The following is a 20,272-nucleotide window of genomic DNA, read 5'->3' on the forward strand; positions in this document are numbered from 1 at the left end:
AGTGTCAGTTCAGCTGGGAGTGGCTGGAATTGATGAGCGCCCGTGCAAGCAAGAGGGTCGCGATCGAACTGCGGACGGCTATATTCCTCCTCTTGGTATACAGTTCCCTCTTCCGCACGCAGGCAGCGCGGGCTGCTTAAATTCACTGAAGCATCTGGACTCCTCTGCTCGCGTTTGACTGATTGATCGACATACTTCCACTATCTTCGTTCACCACTACTGTACAACAGTACAAGTACAACCTCTCACGGTCCGTCTTGCCAGGCTTAACCGAGCTACTAGTGCTATGCATTATACCGGAGGTTTAATTTACGAGAGAACGAGATGCGTGCGTGGGAGTAGTGGTTGGAGATGCCCTTGGGTTGGTTGATCTCCTAACACATTAGGGATCGATCCCACTTGCTTAAGCACGTTGGCAGCTAGCTATGCTATCCATGGAGACGAGACCCATGCAGGCGCCCTAGCTAATCCTGATGTAGTACATGTGCGTGGGTGTGGAGCACGTCACCGTTTCCAAGACCCATCGCCGTCCCGCTTTCCCGTAACCTCCCCTTCGTCTTGCCTCCTACCCTCTTGCTGCTACTCTATGTGCTTAAACAATGTGCTGCGTGCTTAACACTATCGTCCTATCATCAGCTGATAATAATACTCCTATAAAACAAGTACGAGCAGTACCCCGCTGCATCAGCGCGAATCACGGGCTTAAGTTGGCTAACAAACGCATCTCTTTTGCCATTCCGAAGCAAAGGCGCGGCAGCTCGCTCGCTCTGGCCTTAACCTCCTTCCTTTCCAAGGCAAGCAAGGCAAAGCAAAGCAAGCGAGAGCGAGAGCGATGGGAGGAGGAGACCTGCAGCGGCGAGGCGGCGCGGTGCGGTTCAGGATGCCGCGGCGCCGGGCGCTGGCGGCGGGGCCGCCGCTGCTGCCCGGGGCGGCGGCGGCGCAGGGGGAGCGCGGGAAGAGCAGGAGGAAGAAGATGGCGGTGGCGCGGCTGGGCGGCGGCCGCGGGGGCTTCTTCGGGGCCGTCAGGCGGCTGCGGATGCGGTGGGTGGCGGCGGCCTACCGGCGGGCGCTGCGCCGGCTGCGCGCCTTCTACGCCCGGGCGCTGGAGGACCTCCTCGAGGGCGCGGCCGCCATCAGCACGATGCAATCAAACTACGCCGGCGCTGACTGCTCCTTCGGCACCGCCTTCGCGCCCGCCGTCACCGCCGGCAACCGCTACTGACGTACGCCCCCCGCGCCGCGCGAGGATCTGATGGAGCGGGAGATCGAGCACGCCGTCCGTGTGTAGTGGTACTCGTCGCGTGTTTGACTCAGCTGCTTGGGATCGAGCGACGTGCTATCTCCTTGATCTGTACGTGTACGTACGTATAAATTCTGTTGTTTAAATTAGCTAGCATGTTACTCCTGCTGCTACTTAATTTCTGAATCAGAGGACAGCAGATGATGATAAATTAAGCGAGGAAAGAAAGAATCAAACTTCTTTCCCTTCGAGTGTTGTTCAACTATGCATGTTTTTTTTCAGAAATTCGTCATACGTAGCTCACACTGCACATATTGTATCGACCAAAGTTCTTATTAATTACTTGATCTCTTCTTCACAAGAAAGGTTTGCCATTAACTTGATCGAATTATCGAGCAACCGTTGCTGCATGCCTATGATGCACTTTGATGCCAGATATAGCAACTACTACTAGTATTTTGTTTTCTCTCCCGAGGGGACAACAGGCTGCAATTCTTCAAGAACTGTATGACAGCTCGTCCAGTTAAGGACAAATCCATGGAAAACCAGACTATACTACAACTCCTCCTCCTCCTGTTCTTCTTCTTCTTCTTTTGCGATTACAACTTTTTCGCCGCCCAGTTTTTCATAAATTAACCAGGCGGCTCTCGTCTTTTTTTACACTGTATAATGAAAGGGGCAAAACTTTTGCCTCCGTTTCACAAAAGAAAAAAAACATTGAAGTGGCAGAATGAAAGTCTAATGGAGGGGCTCACGTCACGTCGTGAAGTTTGAACCACTGCTGGCGGCTTGAGGCGCGAGAATAACCGGATTGAATATGGAAGAAGACGACGACGGCACTGCAGCCTAGAATGTACTCCTACTACATTATGTTTGCACGAGTTGCTTGTGCTGGCTCATCACTCGTCAGATGACATGACAGATAACGAAAATGAGAATATACCCGGCCGGCCTCTCGCGCGGGTGTCGAGCCGACCAACTGGCCGGTAGTCCGCTGCGTCGTCGTCTCACGAACTGCATGATTCCATCGTTTGGCCGATCAACAATCATGCACTGAAGCTCCGGTTTGATTTTGATTTGTCTATTCTCAAGTGAGATCACGAACGGATCTCATGGGTCACTCCTTTTTTTTTTATGGGTAGAGTCTCATGAGTCGAGTCAGTCAATCCATCGTTGAGAATTGAGTTGAAAAAAGAAGGGCGGCTACTACAAATCACGCGGCTGATTTTATCCAACTTTAAGCCGCCTAGCCAGCCGTCCTATTTGCTGAATTAGGATGGATTAGAGCCGCTTGATTCCTCCTTAGTCATTGCTTCCATCCGTGGGTCACGCATCATAGCTTTGTCGCCGGCGAGCAGCACCGGGGATGGGGTCGACGCGCCAGCGCTGCTGGAGAGTAGGAGAACCATCCCATGGCCGGCGACGAGGGCTTCATTGCAGCACCGACAGCCTCTGCATCACCACACTGGTGACCTGACGAAGCGCCCCATTCGGCGTGCAGCACCGGCGAAGCTCCATTGCAGCCCCGATGGCACGACAATAGCTTCGATGCAGCACCAGCGACACCCCGACGAAGCTCCATTGCAGCGCCGGCGGCGCTTCATTGCAGCCCCAGCGGAGCTCCATTGCATCCCATCATAACCCCTTGCAACACCGGTGCGCGAGCAGCCCAACCTCCTCTTGTATGCTGCATTGCAGCACCGGCGGTGAGCGACGCCCGTCTCCGGTCTTCATGCTGCGTTGCAACACCAGTGGCAGTGGTGTGCTGGTGGCCAGCGTCGCCCCTTCCCCGTGAGCAACAATGGTGGTCGCCCATGGCAAGGAAGCACACAACTCGTGGTGGCGCCCCCTCTCCCTCGCAGCAACAGCCCCCCCCCCCTATTTTGGGCGGGATGCAGCGGGCGGTGATCATCGTCGCCGCTCCACGGTTTGCAGCAACGGCAGCTGGTGCTTCGGCGTCGCCATAGGTGCCCTCTCCCCTCTCGTGCAATAGAAGAGAGCTACGGGAGGAAAAAGACGAGAATGAGTGGAGGAGAGAGATCGTGTGAGAAGAGATAAGGCTGGAGGCCAAAGCGGTGGGATGGCCCACAAAGGGCATGTGTTGTACAGATAACACGGCTTACACGTCGCTATGTTATCCGGCTTATTGAAATGTTTTCCAAAAAGAAGAGGAGATGCATCCTCGAATTTCCTATCTGAACTGTGAAAGCCCATATAGTTGTGAGGCCCAGCACTAAAGAAGGAGGATTTTAGTGGGCTTGGCTGACGAGTTTCTATCCAGCTTTTCCTCGAAATCATTAGTTGAGGAGCGCTCCCCGTAAAGATTAGTCGGGGAGCGCTCCGCGCGCGACAGTGAGACTTTTTCGGGGTGCTCCGCGTGCGACATTTGTCGCGCTGACGGGCACTTCCGTGATTTCCGGTTTTCGGTTTTCCTTTCTGGTTTTTCCTTTTTTCACTTTAGTCATTGTACTTTTAGTGTTTTATAATACACTTTTGATCTGTTTCTCTCTGGTGTGGTCGAACCGTCGTCGTGGACTGTTCTTTCGTTGCCGTCGTCGCAGCCCGCCGCGCTTGTCACCTGCTTACGGCGGTCCTTCTTTAGCGTGGACGGTGCTTCCCCGTTCACACGATCGTCGTTTCCTACCGGTTGCATTCGTGGGTTCCTTGTTTCCTTTTGGTTTCCCTTTTTGTTCCCATTATATTTCCGGGATATGGAGATTTATGCGGTAGTTACGGGTGGGGGCTTCCAACACTATCAGATGTCAAGTTTCAACTCGGTTTATGGAATTAGTTCTTAATAATCATTGTGTTCTTTGCAGGTATGGCTTGTCCTTTTCGCCATATGCCGGGTGGCCCGTGTTCTTCTGTTGATTCTTCTGTAGATGTGTTCAGTGTGGTTCTGGATTGACGTTGTTCGAGGCATGTTGTAAGAATATCATTTTATAATTGTTTAATTTTTGGCACACACGCTTATTTTTTTTGGTGCTGCTCATGTTGTTTTGATTTTGATTATGATCCTTGTTTTGATTCGTTGTGCGGAATGTTTCGTGCAGTTTTAGAGCTCATCTTGCTCGTTACATCGAGGAGTGTAGGGTTTTAGCCATAAAGAGGGGTGACAAAGATACTGATCTTGGTCTTCACTGCAATGAGGGTTATTTGTATGGTGTTCTGTTTAGTCATGGTCGGGTGAGCAGCAAATTCCATGGTCCTTCCTGGGAGTGAGTGGTCAGTGATTATGGTGTTCGTCCTCGTGATATAATGACCGTTAGGCTTGAGCATTATGCAACGTGGATTGGTGTTGATTTTCTTGGTTGTGGAGATGCGTTGTCCCCTTTACCGTCTGTTGGTAAGGTTTATTTTTAAGGAAGTTTTTAGCTTGTTTAATTTGACATGATTTTTCTGTTCCCTTGAACCTTTGTAATTTTACTTTGTAGCTTTTGATGGTTTGAGTGATTCCGAGAAGCAACTTGTTGGTAGTTGTTTTTACAGCCGTGGTGTTGATCTCAATTATCAGCAGATGTATTTCATGACACATCAACTCTTTGATGACGAGTACATACTCTGTTGTCCTTTTGTTCACAAGATTAATTCCATGAATGTTAATGGTCATCATATGGCCAGATTTATTTTCCACTGTTTTTCTTTGCTTATGTTTATTTATTTATTTATATTATTTCTTCTATTTATAGTTTTTAATTTTTGTTCTATTTCTAATAGCTTGATGTTTTTGTCAGGTTATTCCTGGTATTGTTGTGAGTAGTTTGAAGGAGTTTGTGACATTTCCCAGGACTGGCGTTTTAACTCTTGAAGTTACTTTGGAATCTCGTGATGGTGATATATATGTGAGCACTCCTTGCTCCTACTTCATTGGCTTGGGTAATAGAATGGTGTTCAAAAAGGAAGGATTAGTGATTTTCTCCAGGCATCGTCTATTGAAGTAAACAACTTGGTGCTCATAACTTTCAAAGAGCGTGATGGAAGGCTTGTTGTTATCTTCAATCTTCTGCCGTAGTGGTGTTAGTTATAGGCTTTGAACATAATGGATTTTGTTTAAAAATCTATACTACAGTGTAATGTTATTTAGATATATGAAACGATATGAACCTAACTGTTCATTTTTGTACTTTTTTTGTAGAAGAGGTATGGCAGTGCATCTATTTTTTAGATGTTTTTTTGGACGGATGTTAGTTAATTGAAGGCATATTTATACATAGATTAGAGGCACGTGTGTGCCTTTGTTTTTTCTATGTTTCCTCTCACATGGGTTTTAGAGACAGGAACGTCTGTGTAGCAGCAAAGAGGCACGGGCGATCACGCGTGAATAGCTTGTAGAGTCACGGTGCGTGTTACGCGAGGCACGGGTGTGTGCGCACCAGAGTCACGTGAGTGAAGCCTCTATAGGCAGGAGGCACAGGTATAGGTTGGTGGCCTCCGGCAGCATACGGCTGTATTGAGAGGAACGTGTGTGGAGCACCAAAGTTGCACGGGGCGATCACGCATGCGGAGCACGTAGAGTCACTGTGGGTTTCATGTGAGGCACGTGAATTGAGTAAACGGAGGCACGGAAGTGAAGTCTGTACAGGTATGGAGGTGAAGTCACTACAGGCACGTTTGTGTGGCTTCTGGAGGCACGGGTATCAACCCTCTTAATGTACAAAAGGTGTGAAGTTCCTAGAGGCACGAGAGATTGGTAGGAGAGGCATCGATGCGAATACTTGGTTAGATAGGCTCAGTTATGGATGCACAGGTGTGAAGTCTCTAGGGTCACGGGCGTGTGGCACCACAGGCATGGTTTCCAATAGATACTTATAGAGCCGCCGTCGCCGCCGTCGAAGAAGCAATGCATGATGACATGGACGACGATGATGACCCTCTACAGTATCTCAATACCGGCTCCTATGAGGACGAGGATTGATGGCTCAGCAGTATGACTCAGGGTTTCAGCGTGATGAGTTGGTGCCTGAATTGCCGGAGGATGAACGTATGATAGGCTCACTTCCGGTAGCAAAGAAGCATAGGAAGAGACCGAAGAAAGGCCGAAATGGCGGCAAAGCTGCTTTTATGAGCCAGCCGCCTCCGCAGCCTCGGGTTGAAGACTATATACCTTTCAAAGGTGCGGCGAAATACCATATCCCTGGTGATCCGATCCTACCTAAGGCCATAGACGGTGATCTAAGGAGACTTCATGACGATGTGCTGCGGAGAGAGAAAAGCCTTATCGCCTCGAAAAATCCAGGATAACCGCTCTACATGGTTAACGTGCCGCGACAAATGTTGTACATCGATACATTCCCCGCGGAAAAGTTCTTCCTTCGATTCGATTACATCTTCGACATGTTTCACTTGACAAAGCTGGATTTTACATTTGTCCGCCTTTTGCCTTGTACATGAACTACATCATCAGGATTGAGCAAATACCTTATATATGTGTCGCTGACCCGTACTTTATGCATGAGGGCTTCTTAGCAGTCTGCCAAGAGCACCGTGAATACGCGAGGAACTACATCGCCGATTTCATGGTCGGCAATAAGGACAAGGAGACGATTCTCCTACCTTATCATCCCATGTAAGCCATTCGCGGATATCCTTCCTTCGATTTCAATCATTCATTTGCACGCGTGGAGGCTAATTTGAGGTGTGCTTATTTTGGGCAGCGACGGGCGCTCCATCCTCATCATCCTTTACCCCCGATTCTTCCACGCTCTTTACTTGGACTCGTTGAAGAACATGAAGAAAAAGGATTACACCCACATCAAGTATGTTCTCGACAGTGCTATCTTAAGCTACGGCCAACGGGGTGCAGAGATCACGCTCAAGAAGACAAGGAACCGCGCACCCTGCTTCGGCCATAAGACCGACTTCTGCTGCATCCAGCAACCGAGAGGTACTCTCAGTGATGGATTCTATGTCCTCCATCACATGCTAGAGTACAGACGGGATTGCCAGAACCTTTGCATGTCACCTAGATCCGGCGATGCCGATACTTTGCAATGGGCAAAGAAACTAGAAAATATCCCGGATCATCGACTCCGAGCTGAGTTCTATCACATCCAGCGTGAACTTGCCCAAATCATCATGAATGACGTCCTCGGAAAAACAGGGATGTTTGATACGTCTCCAACGTATCTATAATTTTTTATTGTTCCATGCTATATTATATTCTGTTTTGGACATTAATGGGCTTTATTATACACTTTTATATTATTTTTGGGACTAACCTATTAACCGGAGGCCCAGCCCAGAATTGCTGTTTTTTGCCTATTTCAGAATTTCGCAGAAAAGGAATATCAAACGGAGTCCAAACGGAATGAAACCTTCAGGAACGTGATTTTCGGAACGAACGTGATCCAGAGGACTTGGACCCTACGTCAAGACATCAACCAGGAGGGCACGAGTAGGGGGCACGCCTACCCCCTTGGGCGCGCCCTCCACCCTCGTGGGCCCCATGTTGGTCCACCGACGTACTTCTTCCTCCTATATATACCTACGTACCCCCAAACTACCAGATACGGAGCCAAAAACCTAATTCCACCCCCGCAACCTTCTGTACCCGTGAGATCCCATCTTGGGGCCTTTTCCGGAGCTCCGCCGGAGGGGGCATCGATCACGGAGGGCTTCTACATCAACACCATAGCCTCTCCGATGATGTGTGAGTAGTTTACCTCAGACCTTCGGGTCCATAGTTATTAGCTAGATGGCTTCTTCTCTCTTTTTGGATCTCAATACAATGTTCTCCCCCTCTCTGGTGGAGATCTATCCTTTGTAATCTTCTTTTGTGGTGTGTTTGCTGAGACCGATGAATTGTGGGTTTATGATCAAGTTTATCTATGAACAATATTTGAATCTTCTCTGAATTCTTTTATGTATGATTGGTTATCTTTGCAAGTCTCTTCGAAATATCAGTTTGGTTTGGCCTACTAGATTGATCTTTCTTGCAATGGGAGAAGTGCTTAGCTTTGGGTTCAATCTTGCGGTGTCCTTTCCCAGTGACAGTAGGGGCAGCAAGGCACGTATTGTATTGTTGCCATTGAGGATAACAAGATGGGGTTTATATCATATTGCATGAGTTTATCCCTCTACATCATGTCATCTTACTTAAAGCGTTACTCTGTTCTTTTGAACTTAATACTCTAGATGCATGCTGGATAGCGGTCGATGTGTGGAGTAATATTAGTAGATGCAGGCAGGAGTCGGTCTACTTGTCTCGGACGTGATGCCTATATACATGATCATACCTAGATATTCTCATAACCATGCTCAATTCTGTCAATTGCTCAACAGTAATTTGTTCACCCACCGTAATACTTATGCTCTTGGGAGAAGCCACTAGTGAAACCTATGGCCCCCGGGTCTATTTCCCATCATATTAATCTCCCGACAACAAGCTATTTTTGGCGCCGTTTTTATTTTGTTTTCTTTACTTTGCATCTTTATCATAAAAATACCAAAAAAATTATCTTATCATATCTATCAGATCTCACTCTCGTAAGTGACCGTGAAGGGATTGACAACCCCTTTATTGCGTTGGTTGCGAGGATTTATTTGTTTGTGTAGGTGCGAGGGACTCGTGCGTGGTCTCCTACTGGATTGATACCTTGGTTCTCAAAAACTGAGGGAAATACTTACCCTACTTTGCTGCATCACCCTTTCCTCTTCAAGGGAAAAACCAACACAGTGCTCAAGAGGTAGCAATGTTCTACGAAGAAGGGAAAATGTCGCGGGAAGATGTCCGAACACGCGTAGCCGCTCAGCGTCTGGACCTGAAGCCTTTCACTTCGCTCGGGGACTTCTCCCTGATTTGGATGGATGGCACGACATGTTTGAGTGAATGACGATATATGACAATGTGTCTGTTTAGTCACTACTTTCTTTATGACGAAACTTTGAGTTATGCATGACGAAACTTTATGATGTAATTAAATTGTCCTCCTCAACTAGCGAAGATCACTCTAGTTAGGGCATTTGGGTACGATGAACTTTATTATTTATGCTTATAATACGTTGTTTCTATTTTTGCTAAGTCTGTATCTTTCTTTTGCTCAATTATATATGTTGCATATTATCGACTCATGTGACGATGCAGGTACATTGATCATCGATGGTGAAGAAGTGCTACACTGTGTACGTAGGGCCCAGGTGCACCGGTTTTCGGGTGGCAGCCACAGAGGGTTCGATAGCAGAGCCGAAGCGGAAGATAGTTACTTGAGGTTGACGCTAGCGCGAGAGAGGGATCAGAACCGACGCCTCAAAAACTACTACATGTCACTTAACTTGTATCGCTATATCGTGGTTATGATGAGACGACATGATTTGTGTTGAATGATATGATAAGACTATTATGTGTATGATATGATGAGCATATTGCATGCTTATGATATGATTAGAATAGTATATAAAACTTATAAAAAACACCGCAAGTACGTAGCTGAAAAAATATATGTGAAAATATAGCAGTAGCGCTCTTTAGCAGGAAGCAGTAGCGCCGCATAGAAGCGCTACAACTACTTATCAGTAGCGCTGGATAGACAAACGCTACTGCTAAGCTACTTATTAGCAGTAGCGCGTTTCTGAACAACGCTATTGCTAAGTAGGTATAGCAGTAGCGCGTCGCGTTACTGCTACAAGTTAACTGTAGCGCCTCCCCTGCGCTACTACTAGGCATTTGACCCGCGCTACTGCTAGGCTTTTCCCTAGTGGTGTGTGTGCCATATCGAGCGCACAATTAACAACAAAAAAATCGTATGAGATGTCTATAATTATCACACACAATTCTAATTACTGACTTGTTTGCCGGATATCACACACATCTTGTTACGCCGAATCGTTTGTGTTCATCTGGATCATCACAAACAATTTATTCGAGTGAACTATATGTCGTCTATCGCACACATCTGGATTTGGGTAACTGTTTGTGTCATCGCAAACAGTTTGTATGGATCAACTGTATGCCACGTATTGCACACGCAACTCTTTTCTGAATCGTATTTGATGTGTCCGCCATCGCACATAGTGTGTTTTATTGATGACAGTTTTATTATCATACCATTTGCGGTTCATGCATCTCACACAGTTTGGTCGAAGGATCTCCGATACATGTGTTGCGTTAGCACCATCCCGCAGTAGCACAAACATAATTTCAAAATTTTGAACATTATTTGTAAACATGAGTTTTTGGGAATAGCAAATAGTTTTCCAAATTCTGATCATTTTTCAAAACTGTGAAAATAGAAACAAAAAATGAAAAGAAGAAATAGAGAAAAGAATTCCATTTTTGTAAAACAAATTAAAATAAAATAAAAAACAAAAAGGAAAAGGAAAGGAAAACCAGTCAAGGAGGATTAACAAAAAAAGGAAAAAAAAACCAGAAAGAACCGTGAAGAAAAAAAACGTTTCCTAGCCACTTGGGCTGGCCCATATGCGGTTTGCTCGCTGCAATGCAATGGGCCTTGGGCCGCGCACGTCTCTCTCGAGTCGTCTAGGAGGAAAACCCTATTTGCCGCTCTAGCAGAAGCAGAGCAAGGGATTCGTCTACAGCTCGGCCGCCGTTCGGCTTAGATCCAAGCACGCCGCCGGCTTTAAAGGCGTGGGGCTGTAGATCGAGAGAGCAGTCAGGCGGCGGCGACTCGGGAGTACGAGCTCGACGGAGGCTGAGCATCGTCGGGTTCGGGAGTTGGAGAGGATGAGGGGGAGGCGGCGGCTCGGCGGGCGCCTGGGGTCTCGGCATCCGACCTCGGGTCCAAGCTGCCGACGGAGGTTTTTGCGCCGCGAGCACGCTGAGAGCCTGAGGTACCTGGACGACGGCCACGGCGATGCACGAGGCGGTGGGCGGCGGCGGATCCAGTCATGCTCCTCCTCGAATTCCCCGTCGTCGTGCTACAGAGGGCGTCTTCGCCCACATCTCCTCACGCCGGTGGACGTGCCGCCTCCTGCCGCCGGTTCCGTCTGCCGGCCGCGACTCGGTAAACGGACAGAGCATGTGCTCGCGGCGGAGGATGCTCTCTCACTCCCGCGGAACGCTCGCCAACGCCGCCACCGCGGACAAGGTAGACACCCTCCTACAGCGTGATGTTGTTGCTTCCCAGCTGTTTGCCGCGTGATGCTCTGCTGCTGCTACTACTTTGCTACTGCTGCTAATTTGCCCCTCTGGAACTCACAAGGAAGATATAAATTTTGTGACTAAAGCATATTTGATCAGCCGTCCTGTTACAAAACATAGATTTTTTTTATAGCATCAGGCAAAGAATCGTAATGTGCACTCAGTTCACACAGCACACACTCTTTTTCTTTAGGGAAACATATACGGAAATTGTGATTTGAAAGGACTATCAATCTACATAAATCATGGCAAAGTTTCCTAGTACATTTTTCGGTGCGGGTTCATTGAGGAGATTCAAGATACAATCTGCTGCTGCTAATTTGCTGTAGTGCTGTTTTAAAGATAATGATGACAGATTACCACCATCAAGCATTTGCTAATGACGAGGTAGAAATTTTCTATAGTTGCTAGCCAATGGAAAAAGCAAATCAGCCAGAGTTCTATTTCTCATTAGATGAATGACAGAAATGGATTATTTCTTTAGATTATGAACTTAGCACGCTGTGAAATACTCCTTTGAAGTTCAAAGAATGGCTGAAGATCATTATGGACAGGCTCAGCTTGCACCATGTCACTTGATTCGTCTATTTAGGTGATGATGTCAGAAGAAGGTAAATTGTTAGGTTTTCAAGTAAATTCTCATACGGTGTCTACCTGGTTATAGTTAGTGACATTGTTATCAATAGGTCTCATACGGTTGCCAGCTATCTGTTCCTGAACGGTTTGTGGCAAGATAGTGGGAAAACACATCAGTTGTTCCAGCACTTATGATGAATGTTGCCCTCCTGATAAGTTGATCAGCTCTTCTTGGTCTGACTAATCTTTGGAGGTTTCTTCTGTTACGCCATAGGTCCTCGACTTGATTGGAAAATGATAGTGTATTCTATCATGGAGAAAAAAAACAAAAACACAGCTAGCTAATTAGTACCTAAAATACTGGCTCTGAATAATCGGAATAACTTGATTTATTAACTAGCTATCCACTCTTTTGTGATCTTGCAACTAGTTGAATTTGGTGAATGCTATTTCTGTATGTAATTGGCATGTGCTAGTAGAATGTTACTCCCTCAGTTCACATATATAAGATGTTCTACCTTTTTCTCTGATTCAGATGCATATAGATGCATTTTAGTGCGTTTGTTCACTCATTTCAGTCCGTATGTTGTCCATATTGAAATATCCAAAACATCTTATATTTGTGAACAGAGGGAGTATTTTTTTATGTAATTAATTGGCAAGCGCTGTTGGAAAGTGACAACAGAAATTTTCTTGCTATTGTGGCAGGCAACAAAATGGAGCTATTCTTTCCATTCGCATGTTCCAGAAGGATTTATTTTGCACATAAAAGTGATGGCTTGGGCCTTCGGCACCATGGCGGCATCAGTTTGCACGTTGTCGCTCCACTTGTATTGCTGGTTGCAAACTAAGGTGCGAACAGTCCATCGACGTATGTTAGGAGGTGAAACTTAAGCACTATGTAAGCTCAACAACTTGCTTCCAGTACAAAACACAAATTTGGATGAGGTTTGTTCAGTGCAACCTGCTTCTCATTCCTAAGCATTAATGCTTCTAATGATATTGCAGATAGTGAAAATTTCTCTAGCGTTGTGGGAGCTGCTGCTGTTGCATTTAAATCGGTTTGTCCAAATCGACAGTCCGAGGCTCCAGCTGATGCAGTCGCAACCCCACCTCTAGATCAGCTCACCACCCACACCCAACCAGTTACACTCAGTTATGTGACAGTTTTGATTCATTCTACAGAATTATTGGAACTCTGGAATGACCAAATCTCAATTCTGCTTCAAAGGTAATGATTCTGTTTTATCAACCACCCTAAATTTGTCCACAACTGATGTTTACGACATGGTTATCTATTTCACACATTCTTATTCTATGTATATTGTGATCATATTTTCATTTCCTTAGTTGTGTTACTGTTCAATTGACTGTTAAGTTTACGGTTATTTCCCCTGTAAAAAAAGGTTATGGTCTTTTATTCCAACAGAGAAAAGCATGTTTCTTTGTAGGAGACTAACTGCTATATAGACTTGCATATTTTGTAATGTTTCTTTTACAAACATACGATGTTATAGACTGTAGACACGGGCCTAGACATCTAGCCAAACCTACCTATAGCATTTGTAAAACGATATAATTATAACAGTTACATGTAAATTACGTGTGTAGATTTATCCCTTTTTTTTCATACGCCTTAGTAGATTCTAAAAATATGGTGTGATGTATAAAGTTTATGGTCATCATTAGTTTAGTGTTTGGGTCAAATTATTATTTGAAAGTAGGGGTTAAAGTTTGCCAAGAAAAAAAACAGATTATTATTTGAGATTGATAGAGTACGACTATATCCCACCCGGTCTTGTTTCCATCAAAAGTGTGTCCCCACTTTGTTGAAGAATACACCTACCATTTTGGTAGTGTGACTAACTCATCTCAGCGGTTTTGTTTGGGCCTCACTCCCCTAATATGCTAGCAATTGTCTCATTTCCCATATTTCCCTTAGTCTCACTCCCAATCACTTCACGATCCAAGGAAGGGAATGCCAGCAGCCATGGCGACAGTGTCCCCTTCGGCCATTCATGCCACTTGAGAGGATGAAGGCTCTGGTGACGTCACGCGAGAGACATCGGCGCAAGTGAGGTTGCCACCATCCTTGTTGCAACGACAATGCCACAACGGAGGGTAGAACGGGGTGGTGGGTGACGGCATTACGGAAGGAGGTGCCGACCACTCATTTGACCCAGGGAAGGAAAAATAATGTGCAATGTTTTAGTCCCGTACTGCTACTAAATATAAGGATCTCGGTCGAGAGAATCTAGAGTATGGTGTGTGGTCTAGAAAAGGAGCAAGAGTGCACTCGAGCATGTTTAGGGGGAGGTATGTTCGGGGCGGAGGCCACAGGGGGAGCTATGCCCGGCTGGATGACCATAAAGGGCGAGGGAGAATTCCTTCTTTTAAGTATAAAAGTATACTCCCTTTGTTCACTATTATGAGATGCTTTGGATATTTTAATATGAACTACGTACAGAAATGAGTGAACAAAACACACTAAAACGTGTCTATGTACACCCCATTCAGAAAAAAAGTTAGAACATCTTATAATCGTTAATGGAGGGAGTACTAGAGAATAAAATCCTTCCCTAGCTAATGGTGGATCAACAACACTGAGTATGAAGAGATAGAGGAATTATTTGATCTGCACACTGGAGCATACGAAGGAAGCATCGACACCAATATGCTTGGTGAGCTATGTTGCATAAGATCATGCACAATACTGATAGCACATGTACTCTCCTACAACAGAGTATGTGAGTGACAACACCAGTACTCTACAACAGAGGAGTAGGTGTAGTGATAGAAACAAAAAAAAATCCTTAAGCTACCATCATATGCCTTTGTTGTCAAAAGAGCCATAGTTTGCAACTCAGCCTTTGCACTAGAAGGGAAAAGCGTAATCGGTCTCTTTGTCTTCTAGGCAATGAGAAAACCATCAAGAAAACACAGGAGTAGAAAGGGACGTGCGAACTTGAGCATAGGAAGAGGTGAGACGGTGAGAGATATTTCCACGAAGATATCGTAGAACATGGGGGTGACTCAAGTGGATAAAAGTGAGAGCAGAGACAAAGTGACTTAGAATGAGAACGTGATATGAAATGTCTGGACGAGTGACATCTGAATAGACAAGACTCCCAACAAGATGATGATAGTGTGTCAGATCAAACAAAGGTGGATGTTGAGCTCCATGGGAGTGTCATGCACTTGAGAGGATGAAGGCTCTAGCAACATCATGCGAGAGGCATCGGTGCTAGCGAGTTTGCCACCATCCTAGCCATGACGACAATGCCGCAGAGCATATAGTGGAGGGTAGAGTAGGAGAGTGGAGCGACGACGCCACATGAGGAGGTGCACTCGAACGGGGGGCACTGCACTGCAGTATGTTTCTTCTTTCGGGCGAGTGCCAGATAGATAGACAAGGCTCACAACAAAATGTCGATAAAGCGCCAGATCAGACAGTAGGTCAACATCAGTAGCAGGGAGGTGAACATTGAGCTCCATGGGAGTCTCAACATGCGCTCATTAGTAAGAGCAGCGCGAGTAAGAAGATCCTAAATTATTATTTTAGCATTAAGGGACCTCAATCCCAAGAAAGTAGCAGAGAGGGCCAAGATAAAACATAAGAAACTGCATACTAAGACATGCCTTAACAAAGGCAATATACTCACGGTCTGCGTTAGTGATGATCATGTCATCAACATATAGAAGAAGAGTCCTACCAAGAACAGAAAGGAGGACAAACAATGTCGGATCATGAGCACTCGATGAAAACCAGCAGTAGCCACCATAGAGGCAAAACGCTCAAACCAGGTGTGAGGGGCTTGCTTAGAGCCATAGTGAGAGTGATGAAAATGAGAAAGCATGTCGTAAGGAGCAGCTCACCATTAAGAAATGCATTCTTAATATCAAGCCTAGACACAGATCAGCGGCGAACCGAGGCCACAATGAGAAGTGTGCGAACAGTGGTGAGCAAAAGTCTCATCGTAATCAGGACCATGCTCCCGCTGAAAGCCATTACCCACAACACGAGCTTTGTAACGCCCAAGAGAACCATCAGAGTGAGTCCTAACCTTGTAGACCCACCAAGTGATGGGACAAACACGAGGAACATATACAATATCCCACGTGCCGATGCGCTCAAGAGCAGCAGTCTCCTCTGCCATCAGAAGTTGCCATTTGGTATGAACAACATCACAATAAGAAGTTGGCTCAAGAACAATAGCGCCAACGCTTGAAGACCTAGGTGGTTAACAGGCCAAAGCGGGCGAGGACGCAAGCCATCCACAACACGTAGATGTCCTGTATAGAAATTAGGAAAAGATGGAAGAATACGAGTTGGAATCATCGGGATAAACTCAGGTGATGTAGATAAGGAAGCCACCAGTGATGAAGGTGTAGAATCATGTGATAAATGAGGTGAGGAAATTATAGGAGATGATGGCATTGGTATCACAATAATCAGAGAAGCAGGAGCAGTACGACGACTGGATAAGGGCTCAATAGGAGTGGTAGGAGTGTCGGGAAAATTGTGGAAAGAGATATACTCCACTTAAAAGGCCGAAGAAGATGGACTCAACAAAAATCATATCCCGAGAAATAGCCATCCGACGACCAACATGATCCCAACAATGATATCCCTTATGCTCATCGTTGTATCCTAAGAAGACACACTCAACAGACTGACAAGTCAGTTTGGTGCGTTCGCGAGGGGCAAGAAGGACATAGTAAACACAACCAAACAATTGAAGCGCCAAATAAACGATCAAATAGACGCTCGAAAGGAGCGTCACTCTGCAGAGCAGTGGATTGCTAAAGGTTGATGAGATAGATGGAAGTGGAGACAATCTCGACCCAAAAGTGCGACGGAAGAGATGCGGTGAGCATAACGGACGAGTCGTCTCAAGAAGGCGACGATGCTTGAGCTCAGCCATGCCATTTTGAGCATGAGCATCAGGATAAGAGAACCGAAGTCTGCTCAAAAAGGATTCCACCAGTCATCATAGAACACACGAATAGGTGTAGAGAATTGAGTGTGAACCATGGCAGCAAAAGGCTTATAAGACCTCAGTACAAGAAGAAATAAAGTATATCCAGGTGTGTCAAGAGAAGTTACTACCGGAGGCAAAGGGAGATGGACCCCTGAGATCATATTGAACAAGGTCGGAAGGACGACGAGACACTGTCTCGCTATGAGTATAAGGTAATTGGACAGTGGATTAGAGACATCATCGGAGACGGATCCAAGAAGACCAAGTCGAACTAAGGATGAGAGATAACAAGTGATCCAAGGGGATGATGCCAATCCTGAAAATAACTGGTAGACAAGGCAACAGAGGTAGAGACTGGCGATGGTGGCAGCAGAGGGACTTGATCCAGCATCCCACGTGCCTATGCACTCTTTGTACCCCACCGATCCAGCTTGGCGTTCTTTTCCCGTTTGCGGGTTGTGGGTCACGCACTTGATTAAGCACCCCAGGTTCTCCTACTGCGCCCTTGGCCTCGACTTTAGGTAGCGCCTGTCCTCGGCTCGTCCCGTGCATAAACCAGGTACGCGTCGACTGTCCGAGCTCCTGCTCACCATTGGTGGTGCTCGAGCGTGCGGTTATGGTGTCGCACATAAAGGGAACACGGGATGTGGGATTGAGACAGTACTCATAGCAGCCCGCGACAAGGCAAAGAATGCCCATCCAGACTGGTAGGGAGCAAAGGTGGGCACAAAGGTGGACGTTGGCTCTAATCTCAGTAGTGCGCTCATCAGTAAGAGCAGCATGAGCAAGAGATTTTGGATATACTTCTCTTGGGAAACAAGGAACAATCTCAAGGAAGTAGCGAAGAGGACCAAGATTCAGGAGTGACCTTATCACTAAGAGCAGCACAAGCAAGATCCTAAATGTACTTCTCTTGGGAAATAAAGAAGCCATCAGAGGTAGAAGAAACCTTAGTTCCAAGTAGTGAAAGGGACCAAGATCAGACATTAAATCTATTCACTAAGACGAGCCTTCAAAAAGGCAATGCACTCAAAGTTGTTGGTAGTGATGATCATGTCATTGACATATAGGAGCAAAGCTCGACCACAAGCTTAAAGATGGATATAAAGTGCAGAATGATGAGCATTTGGCAAAAACTAGTTGCAGTCATCGCTGAGACAAAAAACCTCAAACCGTGCACGAGGGCTAAAGGCATAGAGAGAGTGACAAATACGGCATATCATGCCATCAGGGGAAAATATCTATGTGGTGGCTACATGTAGACCTTCTCATGCAACTCACCATTAAGAAAGACATTCTTGACATCAAGCTAAGAGACAGACCAGTGGCGAGCAAATATCACAATGAAATGTGTGCGAAGAGTGGTCATGTGGGCCATATGAGAAAATGTCTTGTCGTAGTCATAGCTATGTTCCTATTGAAATCCACAAGTCACAAGACGAACTTTGTAAGGCAAGGGAACCGTCAGAGTCTAAATCTTGTAGACCCACTTACAGTATACAAGTGATGGGTTGAGCATGAGGAGGAAGGGAAATGAGATCCCACGTGCCTGTGCGTTCAAGAGCAGCAATCTCCTCTGCCATCGCATGTCGCCGTTTGGGTGAACATGGTATCACAGTAAGTTGTATTGAGAAGAGCAGTGCCAGAACACCCATAGTGATCAATAGGTGGAAGCGGGCAGGCGTAGAAGCTAGGTTGAGCTGGAGGTAGTGTGTTTCCAACAGAAGGAGACATAGTGGAGGGAGGTGGCTCATCGAAAGATGGTGCATCAGAAGAATCCACAAGATGCGGACGACTAGTGTAGTAAAGAAGAGTGTGCGGGAGAATCATTGGGGAAGTCTTAGGGGACGAATGTGGTGGGGAAGCCGCATGTGATGATGACGTGGGGTCTACAACAGTAGTACAGGGAGACACACTGGAATGGATGTAGGAGGGCAAAACATGAGTGATAGGTGTATCAAAAAACGTTAGGAAAGAAATATCCTCAATGGGAGAGGCTGAAGGAGAGGATGGACGTGGATAGAAAGGACGAGACTCGTCAAAAGTCACACCCTGAGGAATGCACATTCGCCGATCGATAGGATCCCAACACATGAAGCGCTCAGTAGCCATGAGAACGACCAAGCAGACACTCGAGAGGAATGTCACCTTGCAAAGCAAGGAAGGCTGACTGTTGACGAGGTAGGTGGAAGTGTAAACAACCTCAACCCAAAAGTGAGGTGAAAGAGAGGTGTTGATCTTCAATGCACAAGCCGCCTCAAGAAGTTGACGATGCTTACGATCAGCAAACCATTTTGAGCATTTGGACCACGACATGAGAACTGAGAAAGTGTGCCCTACTCAGCAATGAATCCGCACATGGAAGACACAATTAGACTCTGCACATGATAGATGAACTTGCAAGCAAAATCTTCATGGAAGACACAATTAGGAGTGGGAAACCTGGCATGAAGCATGGGGGCAAACTTCTTACTGATAGATAAGACCTTACTACAAGAAAAGCATATAATATATCCATGTGTGTCGAGAGAAAACATCTATAAAGATAATATAGTGGCGATGGCCTCTTTTTGAGGCAAAGGGAGCTCAACCACAAACATCAAAATGAACAAGATAGAAAGGACGAGACACAGTCTCGCTATGAAGATAAAGTAATTAAACCTGTTTGCCAAGCCGACAACCTGACAGTGACAGATCCAAGAAGACCACTTCGAACTAAGGATGAGAAACAAGAACCACACAAGTGACAAAGACGATGATGCCACAAAGAGGCAGTAAACGAAGTAACCGAGGCGGAGAGACTGGCGACGGTGGCAGCAAAGGGAATGTTAAACCAGTCAAGCTCCTAGAGGACCTGGGTGTTACAACGACGATGGCCAACACTAAGTAAAGCATCTATTTGAGGATCCTAATAAGAACAAGAGTTAAACTAAAGAATGACTGTACAACCAAAGTCGACAATCTGACCACCTAAAATGAGCTGCATGGGCCAAGGAATATGAGCAAAAGAATAACATGAAAAGACGAAGTAGTAAGAGTGCCTCGACTGTCGACTTGGAGGGAAGTTCCATCATCAGTAAGAACATGAACATGAGTATCTGAAGGTCGAATAGCTGACAAACTTGAAGAATCATAAACTATTTGAAAATACGTCCAGTACCAAGGATTCATAGAGGTGTACTTGGTTGTGTAAAAGTGGTCACTCGATACTAGAAAAATCAGTAGCAAAACCTATTGAGGTAGAACCCAACGAATTAGCTAGTAGACATGGAAGTTGCCTAATCTCCAGTGTATTCATTGTCCAAACCGAAGAGGTTGCCGAAGAAGTATTGTGCGATGAAACTAGAAGTAGCAAGTAGGTGTTCTGTTAAAGTTCAA

The 20,272-nt window shown here is 46.0% G+C and overlaps 1 protein-coding gene across 1 annotated transcript; it reads left to right on the top strand.

The window, feature by feature from the left end:
• Nucleotides 1-460: 460 nt before the first annotated feature.
• LOC109768256 (uncharacterized) lies at nucleotides 461-1,502 on the top strand. The gene has a single exon (XM_020326997.4). The coding sequence runs from the start codon at nucleotides 833-835 to the stop codon at nucleotides 1,220-1,222; it is 390 nt and encodes a 129-aa protein (XP_020182586.1). The 5' UTR covers nucleotides 461-832; the 3' UTR covers nucleotides 1,223-1,502.
• Nucleotides 1,503-20,272: the final 18,770 nt, after the last annotated feature.

This window comes from Aegilops tauschii, chromosome 6 (genome assembly GCF_002575655.3).
Source record: "Aegilops tauschii subsp. strangulata cultivar AL8/78 chromosome 6, Aet v6.0, whole genome shotgun sequence".
NCBI classification, from domain to species: domain Eukaryota; kingdom Viridiplantae; phylum Streptophyta; class Magnoliopsida; order Poales; family Poaceae; genus Aegilops; species Aegilops tauschii.